General features: G+C 39.1%; 1 protein-coding gene across 3 annotated transcripts in view; it reads right to left on the minus strand.

Moving 5' to 3' along the window:
• The window catches only part of LOC117517143 (inactive dipeptidyl peptidase 10-like), a 243,568-nt gene that overhangs the window by 73,256 nt on the left and 144,267 nt on the right, over positions 1–26,045 (minus strand). For all 3 annotated transcript variants that reach the window (XM_034178076.1, XM_034178064.1, XM_034178071.1), the window contains exon 4: positions 4,190–4,284. In XM_034178076.1, the coding sequence (XP_034033967.1) occupies positions 4,190–4,284 (95 nt within the window). The remainder of the gene's footprint in view (positions 1–4,189; positions 4,285–26,045) is intronic.

Here is a 26,045-nt window from a genome sequence, read left to right on the forward strand (position 1 = left end):
ATATCAGGTTGGTACCCAGTTAATAATTTTACTAAATATCATGAGCTAAATTATTTTATTGACAACTAAATTGTGACAATTGGCTCCACATTATAATAGTGTAGAAAAGAATTGAAACAATACTTCACATGGTGATACAAGCACCAAATCCAGCACAAATTCTACATTGCTTTTTTGAAAAAAAGTGATGGGGCACTTGAAATTTCAATAGGCAGCCACATAGGGGTCAATTGAAGAATTACACAGGGGTTAAAATGTAAAAATGCTCCAATCATATTGAAAACTATACCACATTATTTCTCTGATCATAAAGATTCCAAAAAGGTATAGTTTGTACTATCTATGACTGAATGTTATGGAGTTATGGGGTAAAAAACTTAAGAATGGTGAAAAAGGTCAGTTTCAGTTTGTACAGGGGTCAAAAGTTAAAGTTGCTCCAATTTTAGTAAAAAATGGTGCAAACTGTTGATTGAGCTACTTGGATTAATAAATGGAATAGTTTTGACTGTGTTGAATGTTTGGTCTCTAAAGTAAAGGTCAAATAATGTTGACGTCCATTGAATTCTATGACATGTGACATATGTTACCCCGTAACGTGATAACTAAGCATGACACATGGTGCAAACTATTCCTTTTTGAAACCCTATTAACTCAACCAATAATTTGCATCACCTTTGAACAAAACTGGAGCAACTCTAACTTTTGACCCCTGTACAAACTGAAACTGAACTGTCACCATTCTTGTTGTTTTTACCCCATAACTCTATAGAATTCACTCATAGATAGTCCAAACTAAAACTTTTTGGAATCTTTACAATCAGACAAATAATGTGGTATAATTTTCAATATGAATGTAGCATTTTTATATTTTGACCCCTATGTAATTCTTCAATTGACCCCTACGTGGCCACCTATTGAAAATTCAAGTGGCCCATCAGTTTTTTCAAAAGAGTAATATCTAAGGTGTACTTTTGCCAAATTTTGTGCTTGTATCACCATTTTAAGGATTCCTCTGTAAATATTGTTATCAGCTCCACATTATAACACAATGCCTGTGGTAGCCACATACATGTACTCAACAAGTAGGTCCATTCTGCTCAACCACTTGGATGAAAACATATTAATTTCATACATAAAACATTCATTACTGATCCATATTTGTGGCCAGAGTATGCAGAATGTTTCAGCACGAGTCTGTTATGCCTTTGCAAAACAGTTCCATGTGACCTACTTGTGGTAAAATGGGCTCATTAGAGAACACTAACACAGAAGTGGAACAATAATGACGTTACAAATAATGACAAGATTTCACATGCATGAATGTAATGCATAGTAATAACTGCAGATGATAAATTATCATTGAATGCTTCACACACCGAGCAGGACATTATCATATTTTGAGTGCAGGTAAAGGAGATGTGAGGTGTCGCTCGCAGCTCTTCAACAGTGTCTGGGGATCAAATCCCATCAGTATGAGAAGAACAGAGTGTCTCTCACTCTTCCATTTAAAGAATACTTTCAGGACTGACCAACAGCATGTATAGGAGGCTCCATCTTAAACATTTTTACCGTTGAGTATTTATTTTTATTTTAAAAAATGCCTGATTTTTTTGGTTTGTTTTTTAATCATTTAATAATTTTATTGCCCAAGCTGTGCACATGTTATCTTTTTCTCACCAATATGCATAAAATGGCAACAAATGTAATCAGAACAAAACACTGCAACAGTCATATTTTGTTCTTAAGTGTCATGTAAATGCAGTATCTCATTTTGAAAGCAAAGGTTGTAATTTTTCTTCTGCAAGAATAGACAAAGCAGTATTTTATGCAATTTGAATGAAATAAAATAAATAAATATAATAAATAAAATTAAAATGTAGTTTCATAATAAAGAAAAGAAAATGGGGCAGTTTGGTCGTGAAGTGCAAAACATAAAGGCACAGAAGGAAGCGGTTTATCAAAATCTATGAAACACAAAGAAAAGGAAAAACCCAATGTAACTCAAATCAGAGAGCATGTCAGTGAAACCAAAAAAACACAAACAAAATAGAAAAACATAAAACTCAAAACACAACAAAGAGGAAAAAAACAACAAAATAACAAAAACACAACAACAAAAAAATAGCACTGGAAACATTATTATTATTATTATTATTATTATTATTATTATTATTATTAGTAGTAGTAGTAGTAGTAGTAGTAGTAGTAGTAAATTACATCACAACAAAGCACAATAAACAACAAAAATAACTAACATATGAGTGAAATACATTTGCAAAACACAAGCGTGAAAAAAACATTTACAATAACAAATACAATACAATACAAATACAATAACAACATAAGCAATAAGATCAATGTACCATCTGTTCAGTTATTCCATAAATAAAAATTCTATATTTTGCTTTTCTGATTTCTCTGAAACTATTGCCCCCCCCCCGTTTTCCGCTCAAAAAGGAAAATCTAAAACAAGACATTGACATTTAATTTTCTTATTTCCCCCCCAGTTTTCTTGTATCTAGTTAGTGTGGAGTCACACTTTGCTACTTTGCTACCAAAACGCCACAAAGCCCACAATTTCCAGGTGCAATAGTCTCACATGTCAGTAAGTCATGATGTGTTTATGAATGCATAATGTATCACAAGTGTGATGAGGTCTGGGAGCATGTGCTGGTGCCACACGTTCCCACATGCAGCGTTCTACAGAACCAACCTTGGCCCTGGTTGGCAACCACCAAGATAGGTAACTGGTCTATCCCCACTTCCTGGAAGTATCCATCTGTCTGCCACAGCCAGGTGATACGTGGGTGTTCCCTTTGCCTTTTCCAGTTGTTGGGATACTCAGCATTGATGCAGCTGCACACTGAAACTTAGTCAGGGAGCCACACCACCCATGAACAAAATGTTGTAGGTATTGTTCCCTCACAATGCAAGTGCTGCTGCTCCTCTGTGTCTCCCTCAGCAACAACTCATTTAACACAGTCATTCCAGCCGTACCCAAGGATCCTCTGAAGAGACCTACTACCAAAGACATCCAGGTGTCACCTTGGCAACAACTGAATATGTCTATCACCGGAAATGTCTACATCTCATGAGTTTACTAAGAAAGCATATCGCAATGTCGAAAATGATGTAATAAATGGGTGTCCAGAAAGTAAAATCTGGGATCAATATGTGGAGACTTGACAAACATAATATGAGGCAAACGCACTTGTGATTCAGACCTTGATACTGCCGTATCTCCAGCAGCAAATCAGGTATGTAAAAGATGCATTCATTCCATGGTTAGCGACGTTTGGCTCTCGAAGGGTGTTGGTTCACGAGAATGAGGTCTGTGTGTCGTGTATGTGTAAAGTGTGACACTGTGGTTTCTTTGTTTGATAGCTTTTCTATTTGCTAACGAGAAAAAATTTTTTTTCAATTTTTCATGAACACAGAAACATTGACATGTTGGGGGATTTTTGTAATAGTAATTTGGAAAGAAACTTCAATAAATCATAAACTGGAGCTATTTTGTAATGGTTCCTTGTTTGTTAGAATTTACATTTCAATTTGACAATGGGAAAGAACATTGTTTTGTCTTTATTTCATTTTCTGTATGAATGGAATAATTGAATTGAATTGGGTGATGGCAACAACAAAACTCAAAGCACATTTAGAACAGTTATTTATTTATTTCAGAGGTGTGTTTTTAAAGTTTTACCTTTGTGCGTGGCATATTTTTCACTTCAGGGCTACAGTGATTGATCATTTATTTGGGAATGTTGTGGCATCCTGCTGACAATGCATCATTTTTGGGCAGCACAGTGGCTTAGTGGTTAGCACTGTTGCCTCACAGCAAGAAGGTCATGGGTTCGATTCCCACCAGTGGCCTTTCTGTGTGGAGTTTGCATGTTCTCCCTATGTTTGTGTGGGTTTCCTCCGGGTGCTCCAGTTTCTTCCCACATTTAAAGACATGCAGGTTAGGTGAAATGGAAACTTTATGATTGCCCAGGTCTCTCTTGCAAAAGAAATCTCAATCTCAATGGGACTAACCTGGTTAAATTAAAAAAAAAAAAAAGTCCAAATTCCATACTTTCATAAAAGTGGACATTAATCAAAAATGTTGGCACAGTAGAAGAATAATATTAAGAAAATTTTTAAAAGTCAATGACAACCAGAAAAGCTGAAAAGCTAAAACAGCACTTACAAATGTATTGTTGCTCAGAATGACTTCAGTCTCGTTCAGGATGAAGTTAAACTTGATGACATGACCATCACGGTTTCTGAAAACCACCTCCGAGTCTGAGGAAGGACACACAAACAAAATCACGAACAGTGGCTGATATATCACTGAAAATAAACACCAGTCCCTGCCAGGATCACGTTGTCCACATTGTTGGGCCAACATGAAGTGACAATGTTCGGCCACAGGCAGTCCCTATAAAACCACAAATCGGCCAACATTCACCACAAGTGGCTCAAATCTCAACAACAACCACATTATCAACTTCACATTTGGTAAATGAAACCATATTTGGTGTTTTCGATAATCATCCAAAGTCATACTGATAATTACCAGGTAAAATACAGGAAAAATGAAAGATGTTAACAATAAGTCAGCCTCCTACTGCAGATATTTATGCTGCGTCCATATGCTGTCAGAATTATGGTAAACATGAGTTGATGACTTTTAAATTGCACAATTAAATCCCTCAAGTCTTAACTGCAAGAATGAAACTTAATTTTGTGACACATGTTGAGAAGTTGGAGTGACTTTCAACATGGTGGAGAAAAGTATTGAGTCAAAGATGTTTGCAATTCTGTATTTTTAAGTTCCACTGTTATTGCTCGCTGTTGCTTATTTACAATTTTGTCCTGTAGGTAAGTAGTAGCAATATAAAAATGTAGAGTATTATGTGAAATAACATGGTTAAAATTAATATTCTGCCCCAGCATTTTTGAAGCTAGCATGAGATCCATGAGGTCAGTTAGTTGGTTGGTTGGTCAAGCCAAATAATCCAAGGTGGCAGAATACATTCAGAGAGGTGTATTTCTGTTCTAAATCTAACATGTGTTTGTTTTGTCTCTCTCCTATCGTAAAGGTTAGCAAAAAAAAAAAACACTTCTAAATGTAAAAATGGTGTTTTTGGAACCATATGTGAGCTCCGCATGATGTCTTCTGCCTTAAATTAAACTCTTGGAGCTGGTCAGTTTTGGGGAAACTGTCAGTTTACTTCCCTGCTTTGGTAACAACAGGCAATAAAAATCACACAGATTGTGTGGACAAGCGCTCATGCTCTGTCTCTGCTGCAAATCCTCCAGTGCCCCGAGGATTACCCATAATCCTTTGCCTTTTATTACCCAATGTAGTTATATCTTTTTGCAGGAGATGGTGGTGTTGCCTGTTGAGCCAGATTTAAGATGAACTATATAACTACATCACGTGTAGACAGAGGGGGGATGATCAGCCATTGTGCCCTCCAAAATCCAAAAATATTGTTGTTGTTGTTATTATTGGGCAACATAGTGGCTAAGTGGTTAGCACTGTTGCCTCACAGCAACAAGGTCCCAGGTTCAAATCCACACTGCTCCTTTCTGTGTAGAGTTTGTATGATCTCCCCGTGTCTGTGGGGTTCCGTCTGGGTGCTCCAGCTTCTTCCCACCTTCAAAGAAATGCAGGTTCAGCCCCAGTCACACTATAGTAAAAATAGGATAAATGGTAAATGGACTGCATTTATATAGCGCTTTTCCATCTGCATCAGACACTCGAAGCGCTTTACAATTATGCCTCACATTCACCCCGATGTCAGGGTGCTGCCATACAAGGCGCTCACTACACACCGGGAGCAATAGGGGATTAAAGGCCTTGCCCAAGGGCCCTTAGTGATTTTCCAGTCAGGCGGGGATTTGAACCCATGATCTTCTGGACTCAAGCCCAACACCTTAACCACTAGACCATGAGGAGGATGACAACCTCCTCATGATGAGGAGGATGACAACCTCCTCATGATGAGGAGGATGACAACCTCCTCATGATGAGGGAAAAAATGGTGGCCACCTGACGATTGCAGTAAATTGTGTCAGTACCACTGAGCATTTGCAAGGGACCAGCTGGTTGCAGGGAGATTGAAGGTGCTGCATCCTCAACGTCTGCGTGCACATGTCAGATTGCAGTCAAAGACCGTGCGTATACACACACACTCATGAACAAGACCCCGAAGTACTTGAACTCCTTCAGTTGGGGCAAGGCTTCATTCCCTACCCGAAGTAGATCTATCGGTTTCCTGCTGAGAACCATGGCATCAGATTTAGAGGTGCTGATCCTCATCCCAGCCGCTTCACACTCAGCTGCGATCCAGTGAGTGTTGGAGGTCACAGGCTGATGAAGCCAACAGGACCACATCATCTGCAAACAGCAGTGATGAGACCCTGAGTGCACCAAACTGGAAACCCTCTTCCCCCTGACACCTTGATATCCTGTCCAGGAATATCACAGGATTGGTGACAAGGCACGGCCCTGGCGGAGGCCGTGAATAAGCGGTTGAAGATGAGTGAGTGATATGAAGCCCATATCTAGGTGTTGCTGATTGTGGCTATGTCACGATAAAGTCATTAATGCTTAAAGAGGTGGTGCATGGGTGGCTCAGTGTGTGGCGAATGAAGTCTGAACACGCCTCAGTCAAGCTAACAGGCTAACCTTGGTTTGAGTGTTTATTAAATGATTTTGTGGGGACTGTGCAGTGGTTCTCCTAACGATTTGCTTTTGTGTGGACATTTAAAATTATGATGAATAATTTTCTCAGTAATTGTGCATTAATGGGGCTTAACAGATCAGGCTACCGCATTACAGGCTACACCCACTTAATCAGAATGATTTTTGGGTTTTTTGCTCAGGTCATCTGACAAATTCTTCTCTTCCTCTCAAAAAGCCATAATGTGTCTTGACATGATTCTGTCACCTTCACAGCCAGATTGGAACTGGCATCGAGATCCAGAATCATCCAGAATAAATACCCTTGAGTTGATTGTTGCCTGTAAATGGCAACAGATTCAACAGATTTGCTGTGCTGCCTTTTTGTCACTCATTCACTGTATTATTGCATACAGACTTCATGTAACTGCCAACTTGCTTCCATTCTCTCAGCAGGTGACTGATGATTATTTTAACTCCATCTGACATGTTCATTTCAGGGATTGGTAGTTGTAGCAACGTGATAGCAAAGTGATTGCACACGGTTGCTCTGCCGTCTCCAACCACTGTTTTTCCGAGTGTGATTAAACCATAATCAACTGGAACCCCTAAACAGACCAAAGACGTGAGTGTGAATGTATTTGTCTATGAGTCGGTCCTACATACCGACTGATGTCCTGTCGAGGGCTGGGACAAGCAGATTCACAACATGGATGGATGGATGGATTATTATTATTACTTTAATTCAATCCATATTACTCTGATTGTTCTATAGTTATTTCTACAATGCTACATTCAGTGGAACTTATGCCCCACATTTTAAAAAAAAAAGCTGATTTTGTAAAAATTAAGGTATTCTTTTTTTTTTTTTTTTTTGCAGATCTATTGAATTTTCAAGTATATACATAAGGTTGATTTTAATGTACTTGCAGTCTGCCTGGTACAAGTGTAATATATAGATACATACAACGATCAATATCCGTGTAGGCAGATCCTCCATATTTAATGAATGCTGCATTGAGGACATAAATAAAACTTGATCAGTACATTTTTCATTCTACTCCAACAACAAAGCACTTAAACTCTGTATCCTCATAATTCTAACTTCACATGAGGGATCTTCTGACCTCCTCATGAAGGCAGCATTACGCTGGCTAGGTTATTAAATGCAAATATTTGCTAAATTATTTTACGTGATGCCGGTAACGCATTACTTAGTAACGCGTTACTCTAATCTAACCTGTTGTGAAAGTGTAGTGACACGGACCCACAACAGGTGGCGCAAATGAACGGACAATAGAAGGAGTCAAATTTGAACACTTTACTGTTGTGAATGCCACAACCATACACAGCAGATTATAGAATGATACAAAGTCAATGGATAAAGGTGTCGTGTGGGCAGGCTCGACGATAGGAGACATCCGTCTAAAGAAGAACCGGAACCACACGATTTCCTCCGCCACCGAACCCGAAGGATACTGGAGCCGCCAGGTCCCGAGTCCCCCAGGTGGCCACCGTCTCCGCGTGTCGGATCTGGTACTGCTGGCGAAGAGCAAAGACAGTCAAGTGTGGGTGTGTGTACACCCAGTAACAACAACGGTGGGTATTCCACCTCCACCTCAAATCACACACTCGTGCAGCTCCTGTTTCAGCACTTATCTGGAAAGAGTGAGAGGCGAAGACGTCGGCACTCTCACAAACCACCAATCAGCGGACAAGGCTCCACAGGAAAGCGGCTGCAAAAAGAGTTCAGACTAAGATACAGTTTAGTTTATGGCTGAGAATATTACCTCCTTAGAAGAACGATATCTCGGCGACGTGGTGGAGGTGTCATCCTGCTTTTATTCGGGATGAAGTGCAGATGATCGGTGACAGCTGTCACAGTTGATGAGTGACAGCTGTCACCTCGGCTGTTCCTGTGAGGCGGCAGCGCCCTCTCGTGCCTGAAGCCCGCACTTCAGGCAGGGCGCCCTCTGGTGGTGGGCCAGCAGTACCTCCTCTTCTGGCGGCCCACACAACACTAACCACTTTTTTTTAGTAACGAGTAATCTAAAGTGTTAATCTTTCCAAATCAGTAATAAGATCAAAGTTACTTCTCCAAGTCACTGTGCATTACTATTATTTTTGCATTGTGGGTCGATAGCAGCATTAAACTTGGTCCGTGGGCAGGGGGTCGGGGTTCGATTGAACTGCACACTTCGCGGTTTTCTGCAGCAGCTACGACTCGTCCTCACCCCTTAAAGCGCGGTGACAACGGCACACCTGCACTGAGCTTTACAAAGACATTTTATGCTTTTTTTTCTCCTTTATTTAGAATTCTGAGCTGAGCCGCTCTGTATCTGCTCGTTAAAAACAGCTGATCCTCCGCGACACGTCAATAACTAACACTTTTTTCCCACTCAAATGCACCTAAACTCTCTTTCTGAGGACCACATGATGTGAAAACGCAATAAAACTTTCTTACCTGTAAATCTGGTCATGTTTTCTGCATAAATAAATGTCCATTCTTTGTGCTCAAATGCCAAAGCAGGGGCGAATCCAGATGGAATGGGGGCATGGGGCAGGGATGTCTCCCCCCCCCCACAACACCCCTAGATTAAAGGTCCAGTTTTGAAGCCTTTTTTTTACTACAACTACTAATACTACTTATAATAATAATAATTTCAACAAGTAAAATGTTTAGAGAGAACTTAAATGTTAGAAAAATGTTAGAAAGAATTTAATAGTTACATTTATAAACAATGTAGGTTAGAAATTGCACGTTTTACTGTTACAGTGCTGTCAACAGTTAAATATGAGGTCAAGAAAGAGGTCTTTATTTTACTTTTTATAAAACAAGTATTTGTTTTCATTGAAGTCAAGAAAAGGAACAGTCAAGAAACAGGTATCACTGTTATGTTGAGGTGGCAGAGGGTTGTTGTCGGCAGCTGGGGAAAGTAACTAAAAAAGTAATTAGTAATCTAACTTAGTTACTTTTGCAATTGAGTAATCAGTAAAGTAACTAAGTTACTTTTTCAAGGAGTAATCAGTAATCAGTAATTGGATTACTTTTTCAAAGTAACTGTGGCAACACTGATTATTTTACATTAATTTATAGGTAAATTATTTAAACAAATGTGTTCACACCACTTTATTTAGCAGCTGAGTTAATGCTTGCTCAATTTACATGCTGGAACTCTTACAGGTTAAAATTTTCAAATTGTAAATTTCCACTTTGAATAAATTGTTGCTGAACACAGTGGGACATCTTTGTTTTATTGCCTTTTTGGATTTTTAACCATTCCATTATCAGTACCTGTGTTACTTTTCCATTAAAATGGCCAGATATCTCCAGGATAAAGTCGTCCTTTTGACATTCCAAACAGCATTGTTAAACTGAACCGGCAGCAGCTGTGTGTCCTCCATTCCCCCCTCGATGGACTCCTCAAAGTCATTTGGAGTGAATTTATGGCTGATTGCAGAGGAGGCACCCACTCACCGCTATATGATAAGTGACATCTTTCAGGATAAATGTGCATTAATGCTGAAAAGAAAACATGCATTCAGATCAGTTCGTTGAAAAAGTGCAGTGATGGTGAGGTCTACGTAGGGGTCACTATGTTTAAGCTGAAACCCTTCTGTAAAAAGCAGCGATAATGTTTCCTCAGTGAAGGACAGCTCTCCGGGAATGGTTATTTAAACTATGAAAAATGTCATCCTTGAAGGGAGGCAAATACATGTACAGGAGTTCGCCGATTTGCCTTCATCTTCACAAATATAAGAAAGCTAATGCTTATTGAAACCAGAATTAAACAATCGCTGTAGCAGAGATGGAGCCAAAAGCTTTAGTTCACTCAAAAAACTGGTGCATTGTATGAACTTAATTCAATTATGAGCAGGATTTCCATCTAATAAATATATGTAGCACCAACTCAAAGTGAATCCATACAATATAATTTAATTTAGTTGGGACTATATAAATTTATTAGATGGAAATCTTGCCCATAATTGAATTGAGTTCATCCAATGAGTCATTTGTATGGGTTGGATTCCATCTAATAAATATATGTAGCCCCAACTCAAATAAAGCACATCCATGCAAGATAATGTATTTTAATTTAGTTGGGACTACATTAATTTATTAGATGGAAATCCTGCACATAATTGAATTGAGTTCATCCAAAGAACCATTTTTTGAGTGTCGTTCTAAATTACTCACTTGAAACACTGTTTTGAGACATTTTTGTTCCACGGTGAGCAGGAAAAGGAAGACATCATAATATGAGCAAAAATATACAACAGAATGGTAAAGTAAACCCAAAAATTAAAGGATAGCTGGAACACATGGCTGGATATGGTGCTAAAACCTTTTGTCAGTGCTGCAAATTAGTGTTGGGTAACTTGAAACACTGCTTGAAAACATTTTAAATCCTTTGAAACACCTCCCATGTTTTGAGCATGGCTCTGAAATTCGCATAAAAGACGTTAAGTGCCGGTGAACACTGGCACCTGTAGTGGCCTCGCTAGCTAGCCTAATCCAGTCACTGCAATAGCTTAGCATGTAACTGGGTAAGAATAAAGGATTATTAACCAAGCGCGAGATTAATAAATTATTCATTATATGGTTCGTTTTTAGTTGCATCAACAAAATTTCATAGATATTTATGGAGTATGTTCATGTCCAACTTGGTTTTTCTAATTGTGTTTTTAGCTTTGTGGTTTGTAATGAAGTTTTCAATCTGTTCTTGATTGTGTTTTCATCTTGTTAGTCTTCATTTTGCATGGTCACCTTGAGCTCATTTGCTGTTAATTCCTACAATTCAAACTCAGTGTAATATAATTTACTCTTAGAATGACCCTCTTCAATGCTCATAATTTCTTTTTTCGCTTTTTGTTTTATTTTGCTTTTAAATTTCTTGTTTAACAAGGAAAAATGTCTAATTTTGCGCTGTGAAAATTGTAAAAAACAAAAAACAAAACCTCGCAAATCTGATACGCGAAACGTGTACTAGCTCATTTATTATATGGCTATGATAGCATGCGCACTCTGATGAGCTAATTTCCAGCCTGAGATTTTCCCATCTCAGACCGTTACCATGACAATTGGTCTGGATCGTGTATCAGATATGAATGAATGCTACATGAATTCAAATTCTGCAAAATGAAAACCTGTAACAATTTAAAATTTTATGCAGATGATGATTTGCATTCTTAGTAACACTGAAGGGAAATTGGTCAATGAGGATGACCAGGCATGTGAAGAAATAGGGCTTCAGTAAGAAATGGCTGAATAGCAATTCAAGTTCATAAATAATAGATTAAATCACACTGAAATTTTGATGGTAAGTAGACCTATGTCATAACAGCCTTTCATATTTTTCATCACTATCCTAAAAGTATCGATTAAAGAGTTCAGCATCCTGCTTTGTGGATCACGACCTTATTTCATGCTCGATATACACGTAAAAATTATAACAGGTGGATTTCATTACTCTGTACTTTTTCTTGGAAATAGCAAGGTATTTACGATCCTCAAATCAGATACAGTAACCATAAGTGTATAATGACACATTACTGTGATTTACTTGGAATTGTTTTAAAAACCTTGGCATTCCTTTAGTTGCATAGAAATGCTCACAAACTGAACATCACAGATGTGATGCCCTCTTGCTTGTCTTCAAGAAATTTATTGATCTTATTGGCTTTCTATTGGTAAGTAAAATGTTATTTTTAGCTTTGACTTTGATATAATATTTAGAACGAATAAGAAAATCAATAAGTAGGTTAATCATATAATTATATATTTAATTTATATAAATAAATAAAATAGAACTTTAAATGTATGTGCTATTGTTGTCAATACACATATATTCACTCAGAGCAATAATTTGTGAAGATCATTGTACAGGTGAGTCATTATAAGTACGATGTGATAAACCAAGGTGCGTTTGACACTTAATTCTTACATTTTTTTACAAATAATGGTAGCTATTTCAAAATCAGCAGGTCAGGCATATTATTTGTTTTTCAAAAGTACTTAAAATTAATTTCTCATGCAGGAAAACATGATTAGACACCAATATCATGAAAACTGGTCAAGGTTAACCGTTTTACCAAATTTTCATATTATCAGAAGTTCATTGACCTTTTGATATTTCAGGCCATAGCACCCTCATTTGAGGTCGGATGCATAACAAACTATATATATTTTTGTAATTATTATGAGTAAACGAGTAATTTGATATGCATATTGACACAAATGGGACAATTTTCTTGCCTCCTCCTGAAAATTCCTGCAAGTTTGAAGAGGGCGGCCATGTTCAAAAATCCATCAGTAACTCAAAAACGCTTTCAAACCTTTGTTCCCAGAGTGTAGTTACGAGGTCTACAGGCTGCTCTTCTATTATAGGGTCATTTGAATTTATTAAAACAAAAGTAATACGTAAGATCAGTTAAATGGCTTTTTTTTAGTCATTGAGTAAGTATTTCTATAAAACCCCATAATATCTTTAATTTGTCTTGTCATAACATCTGCATATTGTCAAAGTAATTTCAAGATGTCTGAGTTCTAAGACATTGCCCATGTTTTTCCACAATTTGTTCTAAAAAAAAAAAAATCACCTGATAAATCAGTGATACCCCCCACTTGTTGCAGCTTTAATGGTCACATGATGAGAAACTGGACAATATTTGTGTCATGCCACTTGTTCTGCCGTTTGATTAAAGAAAATTATGTGTTCAGTCTGTCACCATCATCACTCACACATTTCGTCTGCAGCCCTTCCAGCCAACAACTTTTACTCATTTTGGAAGTGGTAAAGGAGAAAGTGTAGCACTCAATGTGCACTGTTAAACTGAACACTCCATTTTAATATAATATTTAAGTTAATGTAACTCAAACTTTGAAAAAAGTTATAGCCACTCATTTCCATTAATTAAACTACCTCAAAAATGAATTGTTGTCATAACAACTCAGTTACTTTAAGTACATTTAAAGTTTTGGGCCATTTAAGTGTTGGTGATGTATTTCCAGTGCATTCCATTCACTCATTTTAATTGAGTTTATGTAACGGGGGCCAGTAGGTGTCGCTGTGCATATGTAGTTGGTAAACCTCGCTCCCAACAGCTCAAAAGAATTCTCTGGTCACAAGGCCAGAGCCCTGGGTTTTAGCCTTCTGGTTAGAGAGTCCGACTTCCATGCCAGAGATTGAGAGTTTGTATCCCGAGGCGAGCGAATGGGCGGAATCCAAGGGCGTAGGTTTGGTCTCAGCTTTGGTAGGGACAATACCACACACCCCACCCGGCCCCCCTGCTCACCACCATCACCCCCTAACCCACTCATACCATTAGACGCACAAGTACAGCATAATACATAACATATGACGACATAATGCTGAATAATTTAACACTTTATCTACAATATTAAGTGTGTAGGCAAACAAACAAATAGCTTAAATAACAAAATTGCACCCAAAATCACGAATCTATTCTATAGGCCTACACCTGAGAGAACAAGACAACAAAAAAAAAATACTTGTGGAGCTAACAAAAAAAAAAAAAAAAAAAGTTTTTGCAAACAAGATGTATAATCTATTCTCTTCATCAATAATGCAGTTGTAGGTATCTGGCAACCTAATTTGCCAAAAAAAAAAAGGGATTTCCAATTATATATATGGTGTATTACGGTAAACGTAAGCCTGTGATGTCATAACGCAGAGGAAAAACACGGAAGTTTCACACTAGTGCGCTGCTGATTCTCATTACCGTAAGTTCTCATGTAAGCCCTCACTCTGAAAAATTTCAACACTGACAGCAAGCCAAGAACCCGTGCTTTCCAACAGCATGCTATATGTTGCATATATTACGGTAAAGTGCATTCGGTGACTTTTGAAACGAGGGAAAAGTATGAAAAAGAGCGCAAAAGTGACAGAAAAGTACATAGACAGACAGCAAACATAAATGTAGTATTTTTTGAGGAAAAGGCAGGATGTTAGTGTCATTTGTGAAGGTGTGTGTGCGTGTTTGTGTGGGTGTGCAGTTTATTTTAAGTGTGGCGCACAGCATTGTTCGCAACCCCCCCCCATTATAGATCGTACAGATGGCAAAACTATCGCACAAATACGATAATTATCGTACATCTGGCAACACTGCACCGGAGCCACCCATCCTCTGCGCTCCGGGACCTCCCACTTTACAAATTAAGCACTGCCTGCCACGAGATGCGCTTTGTTTACGTCCATGTGAGAAGAACGTGAGCCAATGAAATTGCAACATGGGTAACCCTGTCATTCTGGCACGTCGAAAACACAAAACGTGACGACTAAAATTATAGTATCGAGTTCGCAAAAAAATAGTGAATGATTTTGTTATATAAACAAAAATGCTAAATATTGGTAGGGACTATTTTGCCATCCCAAAATATTGGTTGTGACTTGTCCCTATGGTCCATATGCAAACCTACGCCCCTGGCGGAGTCAACAAGTAAACCAAAGAGTGCATCAAAAATGTAATGCAATTTTTTTTTTAGGCAGAAATTTGTCACTTTTTTATTGAAAAACTTGAGCTTGATTTACATAAGTTTAATTATCTATAAATTAAATTACTAAAACTTTAACAATTCATTTTTTGAAAATTATTTTATTTAAGTTGGCAAACTCAAATGGTTTAAGGCAGTCGGTTTCCTCAAATGGTCTGAGTTCAACTAACTCATTGAGTTTTACAGTGTGCTGTTATTCTGGCAGAAGAATCAAACCTGTATTTCAGCAGCCGGCGCAGACACACAAAACCTGCATGAAGCTGATTTGAGTCCTTCTTTCTCCACCTCTGCCCTGCTGCTTTGTCTGATAAATCCAACAATCCCACCACAAAACGTGCACACCTGTGCTCAAAGCAGAACACAAAGAAAGGCACCGTTTCCAGTTTTCGATCATTCATCCTCTGCTCAACCAAACTTCTCTGTTATTTTCTCCAATAGCCGTGCTGTGCAGAAGAGAGGAATGAATCAAAATATACAGTCTGTTGTGGACACAAATCGAAATATAACTGAATATATCACACAAAGGAGTTTTAGTTGTAGTTTCCAGTTTGTAACCAACTTCTTCTTCTTGTTCTTTTCCCCTCCAAATACACCATTTTTCTTTCAAAAGGATGGGATTGTCTCAATTTAGGGAAGACAGATCTTTTTTATAGTATTTGCACATTCATAGTAAATAGTTCGTAAATAGAAGATTTGTGAGAACTGCCTCTGGGATTTATTATATTGTTTTGTTTCTCTGCATGATTTGGTTATTTTACATAATTTAATCATTAGAAATGCTGCATTATTCATGCTGTTTTATTCATATGGGTCATTGTTAAAGACGGAGTCCACTGTTTGCACAGATCTCATTAGCAATCATGTATGACAAGTGGCGTTGGTCCAGAACACACACACATACGTGCACGCACGCATGCTTGTCTCTGAGCCAGTTTTAGGAAAGACTCCTTACATGTTCCACTGGTGAGATGAAAAACATACAGAATAAAGAAATATAATAATTAGAGCTGAGCGGAGCTGAATATGGTTGCTGCAGTAATGACTTATTTTACTCTAGCATCCGTAATGTTCATGATGATGCAAGAAAAGACCGTGCGCACACATGCCTGCGTTGTATCTATCTGTCTGTCTCGCTCCATTAACTTAAAAACTCAGTATTTGGTCTACCGTGAAATTTTAAGTTAACAGAACTAGAAAAGATAAGGTGAGGAATCTTTTATAGTGATTCAACCTTTGCAACGCGGTATCACATTTTTGTTATGTCACATGTCACACGACGGTAGACGAAGCCACAAAGCTGAAATGACATGGTGAGATGCTGAAGAGCTTCACTCATTCATGTCTGCAACATATACATATTATAAAGATGATTTACCACCCCCTGCTGGACTGGTGTGCGAGTCCAGAATGTAATTAGAAATATCCATTGTTCAGTGTTGTTAGCTAATATACGTATGTAGTATTTCCACAATATTTGTCCTATCAAGTTTTCATTTTCGCAGCGTTCATCCTTGACCCAAAATACATAAGCACACCAAACTATCACTTTGCCCATGATTGAAGTTATACAAACACATGCACGCACAGCTTTTTGTCTTTTCTGCATTTGGTCACAAACAGGTGCTTTTATTTTGACACGCCCACAAACAGATGGTGGTGGAAAACATCAACTACTCTTCCCACTCATGGTAACGGCACAATGTTCATTGTTCACTCTTGTTTGCTAATATCGCTAATTTCTCCCAAAAATATTTGTCCTATCAACTTTTCATTTTTGCAGCGTTCATCCTTGACCCAAAATACATAAGCACACCAAACGGCAAATGTCAGCTGTCCCCAGTTTCTCTGTAACTGAAGTTATACACGCACACACAGACACAGAGGCCACTTGGCTATTATGATATAGATCTCTACCCCAAACCACACATGGCTTTGTGCACTCCCAGCATGCCACTGTGACGTTCCTATGAACAAATGCAGCCTTACAAATAAGCACAAGTTACCTGAATAATATTGCGTGAAGGTAATGATTCTTGTCTTTGTTATGCTTAACAGCATGGTGGTTTAATGTCACCCATGCAGGACATTTCTTTTCTTAAATACTTGTTGCTCAGTGCAGATCCATTGACATGAAAACAGATTTGTTATTGCAGTGGTTGAATCATTATAAAAGTTACCCAAACTTATATTTTCAGATTCAGTCAGCTCAGATTTAAAGGCAGGAGGACACTCATTTTTCTAGGTTGATACAAAGAGGTTTTTTTTTTTTTTTTTTTTACAAAGTGATTTTTTTTTTAATTGCCTATATACAACCCCAATTCCAATGAAGTTGGGACGTTATGTAAAATGTAAATAAAAACAGAATACAATGATTTGCAAATCCTCTTCAACCTGTATTCAACTGAATACACCACAAAGACAAGATATTTAATGTTCAAACTGATAAACTTTATTGTTTTGTGCAAATATTTGCTCATTTTGAAATGGATGCCTGCACCACGTCTCAAAAAAGCTGGGACAGTGGTGTGTTTACCACTGTGTTACATCACCATTCCTTCGAACAACACTCAATAAGTGTTTGGGAACTGAGGACACTAATTGTTGAAGCTTTGTAGGTGGAATTCTTTCCCATTCTTGCTTGATGTATGACTTCAGTTGGTCAACAGTCCAGGATCTCCGTTGTCTTATTTTGCGCATCATAATGCCGCACACATTTTCAATGGTCGACAGGTCTGAACTGTAGGTAGGCCAGTCTAGTATCCGCACACTTTTACTATGAAGCCACACTGTTGTAACACGTGCAGAATGTGGCTTGGCATTGTCTTGCTGAAAGAAGCAGGGACGTCCCTGAAAAAGACGTTGCTTGGATGGCAGCATGTGTTGCTCTAAAACCTGGATGTACCTTTCAGTATTGATGGTGCCATCACAGATGTGTAAGTTGCCCATGCCATGGGTACTAACACACCCCCATACCATCACAGATGCTGGCTTTTGAACTTTGCAGTGGTCACAATCTAGATGGTCTTTTTCCTCTTGTCTGTAGGACACGACGTCCATGATTTCTAAAAACAGTTTGAAATGTGGACTCATCAGACCACAGCACACTTTTCCGCTTTGTGTCTGTCCATTTCAAATGAGCTCGGGCCAAGAGAAGGCGGCAGCCTTTCTGGATGTTGGTGATGTGCGGCTTTTGCTTTGCATGGTAGTTTTAACTTACACTTGTAGACGTAGCGACGAACTGTGTTAATTGACAATGGTTTTCTGAAGTGTTCCTGAGCCCACTCGGTAAGATCCTTTACACAATGATGTTGGTTTTTAATGCAGCGAGGGATCAAAGGTCACAGGCATTCATTGTTGGTTTTTCGGCCTTGCCACTTACGTGTAGAAAGTTCTCCAGATTCTCTGAATCTGCTGATTATATTATGGACTGTAATGATGGAATTCCGAAATTCCTTGCAATTGAACATTGAGAAACATTGTTCTTAAACTGTTTTTTCACGCAGTTGTTCACAAAGTGGTGATCCTCGTCCCATCTTTGCTTGTGAATGGCTGAGCCTTTTGGAGATGCTCCTTTTATACCCAATCATGACACTCACCTGTTTCCAAACAGGTGTTCTTTGAGCATTCATCAGCTTTCCCAGTTTTTTGTTGCCCCGTCCCACTTTGTGGTGTATTCAGTTGAATATAGGTTGAAGAGGATTTGCAAGTCATTGTATTCTGTTTTTATTTACATTTTACACAACGTCCCAACTTCACTGGAATTGGGGTTGTATTAAGAGACAACTGTGTGTGTGTCCGTCCCTCTCCTGTCCAAACAGCACCTTGGAACTGCCAAACTTTGACATACAGGGAGTGACATATGCTATAGAGCACTTTAGTAGTTGTAGTAGTAATTGTAGTTAAGGGGAGAGACACTTTTGTGCTACGTCATCATCATCAGCAAATGTGCTAAGAGGTCGGTGTCATATTTTTCTATAGTCTTCGATTTTGCTTTGAACGTTTTACCTTTTCATTTTTGCAAGTAGCAGTAGCAAAGTAGTAGTAATAGTAGTAGTAGTAATAGTAGCTGTCTCTTGTTGAGGCAGCTTTAGTCGCACTCTAACAGTTCTCTGGAATGCAGGATATGTGGGAGGTGATAGCTTTGTTGGTGAGGATGAAGTTTTCATTTCAGTCCCCGAATCAAACCTGCCCAGTAATCTGCTAGTTTTTTTTAAAACATCAAATAACAGTAAAGAGTCCACAGAACAAGACACCATGGGACTGAAATACCAAAATAAACTAGATGACAAAAGCCTCCTGGTCAGCCTACAATTTTCATGGCATAATACACTAATAAATATGAAGACTATTCCAACATTAGCAAGTTGATGTTAATATTGTACAGGAATGAGGTGAACTCAGTAAAAAAGTAAATACAAATAGACTTGTTGGATCAGCGTTTTTTTTTTTTTTTTAAGTGCTTCAGTGGGTAGCACTCAATCAAACTACACTGATCCAAAGTGACTTAAGTACGAACATGTTGTTGAACTCAAAAATACAAGTGGACGGGCTGCGCATTAAAAATTCCTTGTTAACAAGGATAGCAAGTAATAATGAGTTTTTAATCGAAATAACTTAAAGTCACATTGAAAGAACAAAGTATATTTTTTTCACTTAACTTTCTGAGTTGAACATGTTTGATGCCAGTTTAACTTAATTTAGATGAACTCTTTCAAATCAAGTGCTTTCTTACCGTTTTGTGTTTTTCAAAGACCAAACTGTTTTTAACTTCCATTTTGCAAATTTTCTCTTTATACTGTTCACTCATTCATGTGGTGTTGCCATGTGGGGACAAAATTCCCAAATAAAAGGTGAAAGGACACTTCAGCCCTCAGCAGCAATTGATTACTGATCCCACCGAATCTTGATGGGGCCTGGCTATGGAACAGACGTAGCGGCTGCAGATAATTACTCAGTTAACAGGAATCTATTTCTGCTTGTAGTGAGGAGGAGGAGCTGCTCCACCCACTGGATCCCCGTCGGCCATAAGAACATCAGATATGACAGAGGATGGCTGGAAAACACCTGCAGAGGTCAGGAAATGATATTCTGATGAAGTGAATCTTTTCACTCTCTCCTCTGCTCTTTAAATAAACAATAAATCCTTTGGTGCGAGTTCGCCGACTGAACTTGTGCTGATAAAACACCAGCAAAACTTACATTTATACATATATCTCAAATGAAATGCAGCATGAATGTATTTCTCTGCTTTCTCCATCATCTATTATGAACTTTTATCAGCCTTTCTGGGGACTTTCAGAGTTAAAATGTGCTGAATGTAAACACAAAAAACCTCTTTTCGTTTTCCTTTCTTCAAGATTGCATCAATACATTGTCACTGTTGAAAGCATTGAAAGCATTTTTTATGTATTTTTCTCCTCGTCTCTTTGGCTCTTTTGTTGTCCAACTGTGTGCATTTTGAAAATGCTTTTGAGATCGATGATCACTTGTCTATGAGTGAAACATAAAAAAAAAAGAAAATCAGAAAATTCAATCTTCAAAAATGCTGTTATGAAAAGTCTTTGATATTAATTACTGTATACTGTCTGTCGGCCCGATGAGATCAGGTGAATGCATGAGGACTTTGGTTATTTGCATTCATGTGTGACGAGAACGTGTCGCGTTCGCTCACAAAATCAGTTAAGGGCTGATTGTTTCTGCTGATGACATTTGGTGGAAATATTATCTTAATATCATGCAGGTCAGGCAAAGGCGTCTTAATTTTGAAGTGTTTCAGACACCTTGGAGGTATTGTCATGAATCTGGCAGTAATTTTCAGGTGTTGCAGCTCTGTAATAAGAGGCCTGATGTAAGTGTCCCTCGTGCTGTTAGTGGCGGTGAGAAGAAATGACTTGTGGTTGTTAAGTGAGCAGTTTCTCTTGTAGATGTTTTTGAATTACAGCCGGAACACCTCCAGAGGGCCCCGCAGTAAATTCAAGCCCTGGACGTGCACGTCCATATGGATTCCCAGCATTCATCAGAGTCCAGATTTACACCACACAACAAGTCAGCCAGTAATTTCCTGTTTTCATCATCAGTTGCTCCAAATGGGACTTGGTCATCTTTGTTGGGTGAAAAAAAAAAAAAAAAATGTTTGTGGAGCAACAGCACAACTTCATTTTCACTCTCCATTGGGATGGAGTGTATCATCATATTGGGTGTTTTCTGCAGCACAATTTTTACAAAGGATGCAAAAGATCTCAAACGTAACATGATATGGTAGAATGTGTCTTAAAATTCTTTGTCCTTTGATGCTTACCTGTAAAAATAAAAGTTTTTTTAACCCAGAATTTTGCTTGTAATTGTGATAGAGCACCCATAAAATACCCCAAAACTCCACAAATTCTGCATCATGATTTATGATTTCTTTTAAAAGTTCAACTCAAATTTGATGAAATGTTTCCTGCAATGGTCACAGTGCGGGGTGTGTAAGGCAGAAATATGGCACTGTTAAAATAAAACAGAAGAAAATATAAGCTTTTACCTGATAGTGCATATGTAATGAGTCCAGAAATATCATTTTCAAAGCATTTCATCAAGGTTTAGCAACGGTGCTCTAGCAAATCTGCTGGTTAAACTTATCTCGAATACAGGTGTTCTACACCTCGTTTCACTTGTGGGGGACAATCAGAGTTATTTGGATCAGCTGTACAGTATGGACCAAATAAATGTGGTTAAAACTTGGCACGAGATATACAGTCATGAAGAGTCTGTCAGGACATCTGCTGAATATGTGAAGTCAGTGATAATCATGATTTGACCTTTTTAAGTTCTAAACAACTTGAAGATATGTTGCAACTTTTATTTACTATATATATATATATATATATATATATATATATATATATATATATATTTGTTTGTTTGTTGCTAGCGGAGCTTCCCTGGCTTCACCCAAGTAAAGAATAAATATGCCATAATAAATAAGTGTACATTAAATATTTAACTGGGGCAGAGGTGGGTTAAGTGTGCTTGTTTTCAGTGTGGAAGTGTCCCAGTTCAAAACCCACCCGTGCCCCTTGTCCATGTAGTATGGAGTTGTGTCAGGAAGGGCATCTGGTGTAAAACTTGTGCCAAATCAACATGCAGGTCCACCACCAGTGAAAATAAGGCAGAAGCTGAAAGGACATACTTTTATATAAAATATTATTTCACTGGCTAATTTTGCAGAACCTCAGAATAAACAAAGTTCTTAGATTTTCCATCACTGCAGAGTGCATGAGGACTTCTTGGATTACGTATGGTCATGGCTAAACATGAGCTCCTTCAAATTCAGCCTCACAACCTTATAACCTAAACTGACCACATTGATGCACTGATTCCAGCATGCTTAATATTTTTCTATGCTCTGTTGTCCAGAGTTTTTCTTTGTAACAATTTCAGTGGTTTGCTTTTTAAACTGACTTTATTTAGTCATTTAATTTTAAAATGTAATTTTATTCATTCTTAACATTTTAATTCCTTCTTTAAGGGCCCCTTCACACATAGCATGAATGAGGCCGAATGGTGCATAAAGGAGCAGTCAATGCCACTCATGAAATTTCGGAGCCGCCTCGAACGCCTCGTACAGCAGTCGTCATCACAAACATTTGGACACAGAACACTCACGCCAGAAACCCATTTGAATGGCGGGCAAGATAAGGTCACACTGTCATCTGATTATGCTTGCAACATTCTCACGGCACAGGTTGGACAAATCGTGCAGCGGCTGAGGGGCTGCACAAAATCATCGGCCGCGTCGAACCCTGGCTGAATAGTGTGATCAAGGCAGACTTCACACCAGCGGCCGAATGACAGCGAATGTCAGGCGAGTGGCCATTCGACCCACTCTCGGCTGGAGTCCAGGTGCCACCCATGAACATCCAACGCCACTCGTGGGGCACTTAGAAAAGGTGGGGCTATTTGCGCTGCCAGCGTGGCCAGTGAATGCATTCCTCAGCTGTTTGTGCTGCTCCAGCTGACCGCCGCATCAGTGCAACGCAATGCTGAGGAACACATATTGTCACATGTATGAGTGTGTGCAAACGGTGAAAATAAAAACAAAAGATATCACCTATCACCCTCAGCCACAGCTCAGCGTGCATGGTGATGACCATGCACCCATGCTGGGCCATACGAAATTATCCTTGCGATCTTTGTTGTGAGCACGGAGGGTCCACATGGACCCTCAGCAGCCTTGAACTTTGCTGGACTGAGCATCGGTCACTGCGTGCACGAGGTAGAGGGGAGGATGGAGGGAATGTTTATATTTCATTTTATTTCATACATGTAGTTTCATTAAAGTCCTTGTTTACATCTGTGGGCATGAATGAAGAGGAACAGATGGACGATACTTCCTGTATTCTCTGCTCTTTTTATATCAGTAATGAAATATTCCATGCTTCCCCACTGTTTTTTTTTTTGTTTGTTTTTTGTTTTGCTTCCCCGCTGCTGTGTGACTTGCGGTCTCACATCTGTCTCTATGTGTTCGTGTGTGTGCACACAAGCGAGCATGAAACCATCGCCGCGGGATCGTACATGCCTGGAATTTTTCGTGGTTCGCCAAATTTTTTTTCCGGCCGATTTCTACTTCTTTCTCCCAACTTCGTGTTATGTGTGAAAGGGCCATAAACAGAGTTCATAAGGCTGTTGATTGTACCATAACATGGGACCATAACATAGCATGGTGCTGCCCCGGTGAGATGTTGTATTGCTATGGTTACTGTTACTAGGCAACAGGCCAGTCAAAAGTAGACACACATACATATACATACAAAGATCACTGATATTTTACGATGAAATGCAATTGATTCCATGCTGCCTTTGATATTTGAATTCTAGAGTGTCAAATAAAACAAGTCAAAAGCGTAACACTTTATTTGGAATTCTAGAAGGTTGCATTTATGTGTATGTACAGTATGTGTTGCTATTGTCCAAGTGTGAAAGGACAGAATGTAGCACTGCGGAAACTGTTTCCTCTGCGCTGCTACACTGATGAGTTTGAGTGGTGCTAGGTGAGGTCAAATGATCTTGACATTTGACCTCAGACATTCCCTACCAGTATGCTGAGGAAAATGCTGGAAGCTTTGGTTTTGTTGAGAAATTCTAGATCACGTTCTAGATTATTTCTGAAAGTCAAAGGTCAAATGAGATCCAAACTGGCAGATGTTTTTGGGTCCATGTCTGTGTTTTACAGGATGTTAGATGAACAAGAAAAGAGTCATTTTGCATTGAATTAGAGTTTAATGTGAACCTTTGAGAAGCTGCTGGATGGAGGATGAGTCAGGAGGGACACAGGCAGTAGATCCATGTCTCATATCGTGAGAAGGACATCTCTTTGTGTCTTCCTCTGCCCTCCGCTTTCACTGCTTGTGATTCTGCAGAAGGGTTTTGTTGTGGATTCATTTATTTAAAATTGCCTTTAAAGCAATAATAACCCTTTAGCTGTCACCCTGTCTGTGGACCTACGGTGATTTTTGTGTCTTATTGCTGCTTCACTCACATTTCCTCCAGCTGAAGCTGCTGTTTGCATTGTTTTGTGTTTCCATCTTGCGTTGCAGATGTAAGCACAATCTGTGACAGCTGTCAACGAGCCAGTTAAAATGAGATTCTCAACTTCTGGACATGAGTAAGGGCCCCTTTACACATAGTACAAATGTGGTCGAAGCAGGAAATTGGAAGCTGTCTCTAACGCCTCGTACACCTGTTGCTACAACTATTTGCGCACACCAGCGGCTGAAAGACAGAGTGTGCGCTGTGAGAGCACATCGATCCCTCTCATGGCAGGTGTCGGCCAGATTCCAGTGACACACACCAGCATCTAGCACCTCTCGCTTGGCACGTAGAAAATGTGTGGCCATTCGCACTGTTAGTATGAAAACAGTCAGCAGACGATCACTTGAGCTGGCGGTGAAATTTATTTAAGTGCCCCCACGACTGTGGAGTTGCTGAGTACACATGTGGCATGCCAGTGTTGACTCTCCCACAACACGTGTGCATGTGGTCCCCCCCCACACACACAGGCGAGGTGCCTCTCATCTGATCACAGAGTGCCACCTTGGTCTGTGTGCTGAATGGACAGGGGGCGTGGCTTGCTGCCAACAGCAGTGGCTGTTGAGAATTCTGGTCTTGGACGTCACAGCTGCAGAACTCGTACCATGTTTTGATGGACATGCAGGTGTGTGTGTGTGCTTGCTGTCCTCACGTGGAATTACATAAAAACAAAAATCGCTTTTGTGATGGGCTGGAGAGTGCGCACGTTGACAAGCTGTCTCAGCTGTCAGTGTGTGCCATTAGTTCATGTGGACAAGCAGCAGGCGATCTGAATGTCACGTCTGTCTGACAGGACATGTGTGAGCGGTGCGCCGCGGGACTAGATGACAAGCCAACAGTGTGTCAAATATGCCACTTTCAGTCACGTATCGGCAGAAATACGTTGTAACAAAAGCCATTTGGTCAGTTATCACAGTGCTTTTTTCTCTTTTTTTAAAAATAATAGGTTTATGTCCTTGTTGATTTCAGGCATTTTTCCGCACCTTTTATAGGATAGTGATGATAGCACAGTGGTAAAGTTTCTGGCTGGCAACCAGAGCTTTTGTGCATTGTAGGTTCGAATCTTGTGGCTGGCATGTATTTTTCTTTTTTTTTCTTCACAGCAGCTGCACAATGTGGTTACACATACTCCAGCTGACGCCTCCCCGTGGGCTTGATGTTTTTGCGGTTCGCTCATATAAGCTGTGTCACCATGATTCACTCTGATTTGCACTTATTCGCACTATGTGTGAAGATGGCACTAAGAGAAGATGTGGCACAATGCGTGCAAACTGTGCTCTCTGCAAT

Source organism: Thalassophryne amazonica, chromosome 1, assembly GCF_902500255.1.
Source record: "Thalassophryne amazonica chromosome 1, fThaAma1.1, whole genome shotgun sequence".
NCBI lineage: Eukaryota > Metazoa > Chordata > Actinopteri > Batrachoidiformes > Batrachoididae > Thalassophryne > Thalassophryne amazonica.